The sequence below is a fragment of the Bactrocera tryoni genome, unplaced genomic scaffold (assembly GCF_016617805.1).
Source record: "Bactrocera tryoni isolate S06 unplaced genomic scaffold, CSIRO_BtryS06_freeze2 scaffold_7, whole genome shotgun sequence".
NCBI classification, from domain to species: domain Eukaryota; kingdom Metazoa; phylum Arthropoda; class Insecta; order Diptera; family Tephritidae; genus Bactrocera; species Bactrocera tryoni.
The window spans coordinates 25,481-33,264 of record NW_024396366.1 but is presented as its reverse complement, the minus strand read 5'-3'; the positions used below and the strand labels follow the sequence as shown (position 1 = coordinate 33,264).

Here is a 7,784-nt window from a genome sequence, read left to right as displayed (position 1 = left end):
TTAATCGCGTTACTTAAATAAGCAGACCGTAGTGCAAAAAAAAAAGAACACCAAAGAGAGCTATATGAATAGCTATAAACTCAGAGAAAGACGCTAACTCAACTGCTTAGTACGAGGTTTAGTCGGTGACTGTTTGAATAATATACTCATTTAATTCATTTATATCATATGGTTTTCATAATGCTACTTCTAACGGGTCCAAAAGCGAATAATTTCTTTTTGATGCAGGAAGCCCAAAATCAGTTAGGGATTTGTCGCAAATCTCATGAATTTTATCTTCAATTATGATTAGTCCATCATTGTATACATCATCATTATATGCTAATTCTCATTACGCAGTCTGTTTAATATATCTTCACATAAAGCATTACCAAATTTATTCCATAACTCTAGGGGGTCAGATGGTTGGCAAAATATAAGGATGATGGTAAATAATTCCCTTAATCTTGTAGCTGACTCGGATGTGACAGCATCGGACATGGTATTTTGTGAATGTTCATCTCCCTCCAGTACACCTAATTCCTTGCAAGCGCCTTGATAAGTTTGGAAAATAACACCATTCACGGTCCTTAGATGTTCAAATGACACTGGACCGCGAACATATTGCAGTAACATCCTTAAATAAAAACATTCAGTTTGAGTTGGATGAATGTTGTAAACACGGCCTAAAGTTGTGTCTTTTTTTACACCGGGATATCCTTCAACATCTTGCCCACGTTTTCTTCTAGAAAATTAAATTCTGTGCTACACGCAATACTGAGCAACTTCGTGATACAAAAGGGTTTTTGCAAAATCGTCGCTTCTGCAAAAATCAAAGAACGCTGTAAGTGTCGTTGATGAAGGATTGTTAACACGATCTTGGAGATTTTCATTATTATAAAAATAAACTCTTTGTCCATTATCCAATTGAACTGCTAAATGAACTACTGCCGGAAAACGTTCATGAATAGAAAATTGGAAGATTCTCCAGAACGCTTCCGAGGAACTTATATAGCGACCATTTAGGTATCTTTCTACTTCATCGTTATTCAGTTGTAACGAAAATGTGGCTTGATCAGAACCTTTATGAAAACACTTACAGATGTACTTAATAGCTTTGACCGATTGACAAAACTCTACGTTAATGTGTGCATTGAAAATTCGTGATAGCACTGGATTATAGGGAACCACCCAACGATTATCCACGCTCATTTCTGTATTATTGTATCCGATATTATTGCATCTATAGAATCTAGTTGTACTTTGTTAGCCAGCCACTATAAAATGTGGGCGTGAGGTAAACCTCTTTTTTGCCATTCTACGCTGTAAACAAAGGCTTTCGATGGTCCAAAAATATTCTTCTTCGTTAGTAGGTCTATCATTTTCTTGAGTTTTAAACGAAATGCTCTAGAAACCAGATCATGTTTGTCGTAAGAATGTTGATTAGGTAATAACTAAATTTTTATTTCCGGCCATTCTGAGTTACATGTAAATGTAATGAAGAGATCAGGTCTTCCAAATTTCCTGACATATGTCATGGCATCTTGACTTTTTTCATTCATGAATCTGGGGGATCCTGTAAATGACGACGGCAATATAACTTGCTGGCCAATATTAGAAGCGTTTATATTCCCATCATTTACGACGGCATCTCTTCTGCTCTCAATTTTTTTTGATTTCTTTTGATGAAGTCAAGCCTCTCTGAAATCATTTTTGCCGCCATATCAATACAATATTGGTTGAATAATCCTTTGAAATATGCTGTTAAAGTCATTTATTCTCACCAAGTAGTAAGGGATATTGAAGCGGGTCATAAGATCTATGAGTTTCAGAAACTCGTTGAAGTCGACCATCTCTCTCAGTCAACACAATATCTCGGGAACCTTTGTCTTCGTCGATTAAAAGAACAGCTACCTCATCTACTACCGGCGCATTATACCGACCTCGATGCTCGTTCGGCGGTTTCACATCAGCATGAATAAGTTTTAAATCATTGGGCGTTCTATTTTCCAGATTGTACTTTAAACTTTTAATATACGTATTATGATCGTGAAGATATGTTTGGAGAACGTCAATAAGATCGATTTGCAAGCTAGGGTTTAAATTTGATCGCAAATATATCTGATCTGCATGGGAAACAAAATATATTTGCAAAAAATCGGGTTGTGCCCTTTCAGCTGGAAGTAAGTCACCGATCAAATGATAAACTTGCTCTTGGACTTTAAAAGTGGGCATAAAGTTTCCCTCACGAATTTCTTTGGCACCAAATGAAGTCATCTGAAATAGTGTATTATATTGTCTTGAGTGATTTAAGAAATGCTTTGATAATGAATGTGAGCCTGATATCAGTTCTTTTAAAACTGTTGTAGGTTGCGGAATTATAGGTATATTTACTTTGCCACCACTACAACACAGTCCAGGAGCTTACGCCGCCCATTTTTTTGCTTGGCATAAATTGCAAATTTTATCCATTCTACCAATATCAATACCATTTAGCTCAAAATAGTCAAGGGTGCAATCACAAATAAACGCAGCATTCAATAAATTACAGCACTGAAATCGTTGCCTGCGAGTCCTATTCCTTGCTGATCGGGGATGGGATCGTTCAGCGCTATATTCCCGATTGCGGCCAGCCAAAGTTCGGGAATTCTGTGAGGCCAAACGTTGAGATCGTTCGGCGCTTGTTTCCCAATCACGGCTAGCCAAAGTTCGGGAATTCTGTGAGGCCAAACGTTGAGATCGCTCAGCGCTTGATTCCCGTTGTCGGTTCGCCAAAGTTCGGAAATTTTGTGAGGCGAGACGCTGCGAAAGTTCAACGCTCGATTCCCTAGCACGGTTTTGTTCACTGATTCCTCGTTGAGTACCCAACCTTTGCATATTCTCATCCTCAGTTTCATTGCTGCGCAAAACTCGCAGTCGCTTTGCAGTAGCAGACTGCCGAGAAAGCTGAGTTCTTTTTCTAGGCATTATAGTGACAAAGAAAGAACGTAGAAAATGAATAAAAAGAATGTAGAAAAAAGAAATGTAAGATTAATAATTATTTTGACCTGCACTTGGTATTTAGGTAAACTGAATATTATGTCAAAAGAATTACCATAAAACGAAAATAAGGTAAACTAACCCATTTATTTAATTAATAATCTACATTAAAACAAAAAAAGGATTAATTACAATGAAACTATTAGAAATAAAGTAATATACTGAAACAAAAAAATATCTACTATATAGAAAACAACTACAAAATGAAAATGTGTTTAAAAAGTATTATTACGATGATACTATATCGCAAAAACAAATTAGCGCTGCGTTCGACCGTTCAGTACGGAGCCGACCGCGCGAGTGATAGCAGAAACAGTGGAGAACGTAGAACGTAGGCCCGACTCAGCTGATACGACCTATCTTACGGGGCATCTCGACAGGATAAAATCTATATCTTACTAACTGTCAAATCTATTGCTATTGCCATTGTCAAATCTATATGTGGGCATTTGTTATCATAACATAATCATTTTCGCAAAGGCGTAGGGTACATAGGTAGGTTCGAGCTGATGTAGCGCATGCTTTGAGCTCTTGAAAAATGTATTTTATCATATTACGAAATGCCGTCGAGTAGGTAGCTCATGTAGCGCACGTTTTGAACTCTTGAACTCCTTAAATCTTTTATGTGGAAAACAAAAAAGGAAAAAGATCCTCTCTTTTACAAATGTATTTCTGGGAAAAATAAAATAATAACAAAGGATAAAGATCCTTTTTTACAAATGTATTTCTGGGAAAAATAAGATAATAAGAAAAGGATAAAGATCCTTCTTTTACAAATATATTTCTGGGAAAAATAAGAATTCATATTTTTGGACTACTATGTAATAATTGTGGCAAAAATTTTATATACCAATTAAAATTATAAATTTAAAATGAGAAATGCCATTTTGATTTATGCTTGTATAAGTTTATTAAATTTAAGACTTCGCTCATTCCCAACCCGATTTGCATAATTATTCTGTAAATTAACAATATTAAACTAAATATTAATTTTTTGGAAAAATGTTATTTTGAAAATGTACTTTATTTTCATAGTATAACACAACACAACCGTCTTAATACTCGCTCTTCTAAATTTCATATTACCGAAATGAAAATGCCGTCGGCATATGTGTAAATGCGATATGTTGCCTCTTCGAAATTTTCATAAACCGCTTTCGCAGCGCAAAGAACGGAAGCCCTCAAAAATAAATAATTTCCCCCGTTTTTTCACATTTACCACTGTTTCTTAACTCCTATTGGTCGCAGCGTGATGCTATATAGCCTTCCTCGATAAATGGACTATCCCACACAAAAAGAATTATTCAATTCGAAACAGTAGTTTCGGAGATTAGCACGTTCAAACAAACTCTTCAGCTTTATAATATTAAGTATAGATTAACAGTTCAAAAAATAAATAAAATATCCAATATACATAACTAATGAAATCCTTGGGCAAATTAAAAGGCAAAAAAATCTTGTTAATGAGTTGATATTAAAGGTCAAATTTAAAATGCAGATCCTCAAAGATGAATTATTAGATGCAGAATATGCAATCCGTTATGTAAAAACCCATATTATAAATTCCTATATCCTGTCAAACTCAGAAATTAATGCTACAGAAGTGATTTGCAAAAAAAAGATTTTCTTTGTATGAATATTGACGAAGCTTTAGAACTTGCGAATGTTAGCATTGCCACCAATGGAAATAATATCATTTATATTGTAAATTTACCAACCACTCAAAAAGATAATTGTTAAAATTTTATTAAAAGAGCAGCAATAGTAAAAGAAAAAATTAACAAAATTCTAATCAAATCTATTTTAAAATGTAATATACGAAACTTGAACTGACTGTAAATTCGATAATAATGTAGTAATTACATGTATGCCCAATTTATTGAGAAGTCGAACCGCCAACTGCAGCGCAATAAACAACCCACAGTAGAGGAAATATCGCTAGGAATATTATTCCTAAACCAGTATGAAGGAAGCATACGCGTTAATAATGAATTAATACCATTCAAGGGCACCCAGCGCAATGCTACTATCCAAATAAATGATAAGCTAGTTGTAACAAAAGAGATAGTTAATCAGAAACCAATGCCGACAATTCTCCAACGTATGGCAAGTTCCGAAATGATAGAAGAAGTTCTATCATTAGAAATGTTAAAACAGTTACGTATGAAGAGGATCTAATACTCCATACGCGCAAAATCATTTTTGATAACCAAGCGTCTTACAGACTGTGGGAACGGAAATCAAGTCAGTGATACTGACAGCTTGCTTCGCTGCGGCAGAGCTGTTACAAAACATACCTTTAATAAAACCATTTCTGTATAGTTTGTTAGTTAGTTCTCCAAAGAAACTCAATAAAACAGGAGCTTTCGCTATTTACGTAAAAACCATAAGTTTTTTTTTGCTTTCTCTTATTTTTTTTTATTTTTATTTTATATGCAAAACTGCCACAGGTACAGCTATTTTCGCAGCTGTATGTATTTCGGCTAACGTTTATACAAACAAAATATATATATGCACGTTAACGCTTTGTTTATTAGCCAAGCCAACTATTCTCAATCATCTTAGGTTTTTTTTTTATTAGATACAGATATGTTTAGTTAATATAAAGTTAAATCCAAATTTTCATTAACAGAAGAATAAGGCTTAATTTAGTGATGATGACCAAAAGTTATTATAAGAGGAAGTAATGCACCACATATTAATATTATCATTTCACTTAAAAGAAGACCTTTCGAAAACCGTACATTGGTAGAATGTATATCACCTTGAGATTCAATCCCACTTGCTGTACTGTTCAGTTGACGATAATCATACTGGCCATGTGAATGCGAATGAGAGACATGAGTTAGTTCTGGTAGAACATGCACTGTTGCTACATATAGAAATGTTCCTGCTGAGAAAAGCATAGCTATTCCAGTCGCATTTAAGGAATTGAGGGTCTCCTTTTGTTCCTGCCCAATTCCAAAAAAAGTCAAAAGAGTTAATAGTGGAGCCGAACAAGAAAAAATTAACAAGTGTTTGCGTATTTCTTGATGTTCAATTTGTTCATGTAAAAGAAAACTAACGAGCCCAAAGGCAGCTGGAGCTTTATGTAACATGATTGCTAAAAATACAATAATTTCAACGTCTTGGTGGGTGGTCGTTGCTGCAGCTCCAAGAGCTACTCCATCAGCTAAAAATGAAAAACAAATATGTCATTCAAAATACCTGTAAAATTTTTATACATACCAGCGGCATGAACAACCAAGCCTAATGTTGCTGTTATGTTTTTGTCTTTAGAACTGTTTACGCTTTTATGTTGCGATATGTGGTCCACTAGCAGCATAAATACAAACCCCAATACAAGCGATACACCAATAGTGCGGGAGAAGTCAGGTTCTCTCATGTGGTCTACATTAAAAGTCTCCGTTGTTGCAGAAAATAGAGATTTTTCAACTTTACGTGCTGATATCTTGCCGACTTCTGGCAAATTGGGTGTTAAGGTATCCATATACAAAGAGCGTATTCCTTCCGGAATGATAACGGTTAATGCCGTACCTACCAATAAGCCTGCGCCCAAAACTGTAACAGACTTTAGTTTTTCCTGAAAGTAGTTAAATATGTATATATTTTATTTCGTGTTTTAAGTACATATACAATTTGAAAATTCAGACATTAATGCGAAAATAAGTGTTGCGAACTCTTGATTACGCGGCATCGCTAATATCAAAAGCTGTATGTGACTAGATCACATATAATTTATTCACTAATCTAGACCATCATCAGTGCAGTTATGGATTTATAAAACATCTGTCCAAAACAGCATTAAAAAAATTACATCGTTTAATATTTATTAAAAGAGAACATTGTATTGTCTTATTTTGTTATAAAAATTGTCTACTTTGAAATATTTTTTCATTTAGTGTTAATAATGGACGCATTTTTTATTTAGGAAGCCGACTTGCAAATGAATTCTGATCCCTTACTTTTCATTCATTTGGTTGTTTACTATATTACTATATTTCTCTTTGATGTGTCTAAATCAGGTGATTCTATAACACTCTCCTGCGAATGGTAGGCACCTTGTCGCGGTGCAGGGGCTTAGGCGCAAGGCATACTCGGCGCCCCCCAATCCTGTGCGGCTGGTGCTGTTAAGCACGGACCACGCGGGATGTCGGATGCCGCATGCGTGCGCTAACTAAGAGCTACCACCTCCTAATCCAGGGTGTTATGCGACTTCCGTGCCCATTGGAACTTTGCAGCCAGGAGGTTAATGTGGCTGTATTCTAACGGAGCCTTCCCAACACCGGGCCGAATTGGGAAGTAACGGTGGCCTTACCGCGCCAAGGGGCTCTGGCGTGGCGGACCTTTCAGTTCCCCATACAGAACATAGACCCGACAGCTCACCCTGTTTGAGCCAAGGGTCGAAAGAAAAAGATGAACAGCAACAAATACCAAAACAAAACTAAACACTGGACTCGATGACGGAGAAGGGCAACGACAAAGGACAACGGTAGTGGAAAGGGAGAAGGAGATCGGGGCAGTGAAAGGTAAGGGGGGTCGAGGGGCTAGGCGGAAGTTTAGCTTCCTCGACGCAGGAGCATTCGCGACAGAGGAGCGTTCGCTGTTTGAGGAGCACGCCAGGGAGGATGATGACGACGTTCCCTCTTGCAGCGGAGCTCACCTGGCGGTAACGCCTGGTGCCGCTGCAGCAGTAACTAAGGTCACCAAGACCCCGCCGGTTGGTGTAGTGGGTCGGCCTCGAGCGAGTCGCATCAGGCAGAGCC

At 36.7% G+C, this 7,784-nt stretch overlaps 1 protein-coding gene across 1 annotated transcript; it reads right to left on the bottom strand.

The window, feature by feature from the left end:
- Positions 1 to 5,526: 5,526 nt before the first annotated feature.
- Positions 5,527 to 7,184, bottom strand: LOC120781487 (zinc transporter ZIP9-A). Its single transcript, XM_040113712.1, has 3 exons — positions 7,161 to 7,184; positions 6,247 to 6,601; positions 5,527 to 6,190 (listed from the first exon to the last, which is right to left on the bottom strand). The coding sequence occupies exons 1-3, from the start codon at positions 7,182 to 7,184 to the stop codon at positions 5,667 to 5,669; spliced, it is 903 nt and encodes a 300-aa protein (XP_039969646.1). The 3' UTR covers positions 5,527 to 5,666.
- Between the last annotated feature and the right edge of the window lie 600 nt (positions 7,185 to 7,784).

What these genes read in the sequence shown, in the direction of transcription:
- LOC120781487 (XM_040113712.1), bottom strand. Translation starts at nt 7,184, where the DNA reads ATGCGGCATCCGACATCCCGCGTG. An exon ending in GGCATCCGACATCCCGCGTG is followed by an intron (nt 6,602 to 7,160) that starts GTCCGTGCTTAA and finishes AACTACTTTCAG; the next exon opens with GAAAAACTAAAGTCTGTTAC. An exon ending in CTTGGTTGTTCATGCCGCTG is followed by an intron (nt 6,191 to 6,246) that starts GTATGTATAAAA and finishes TTTCATTTTTAG; the next exon opens with CTGATGGAGTAGCTCTTGGA.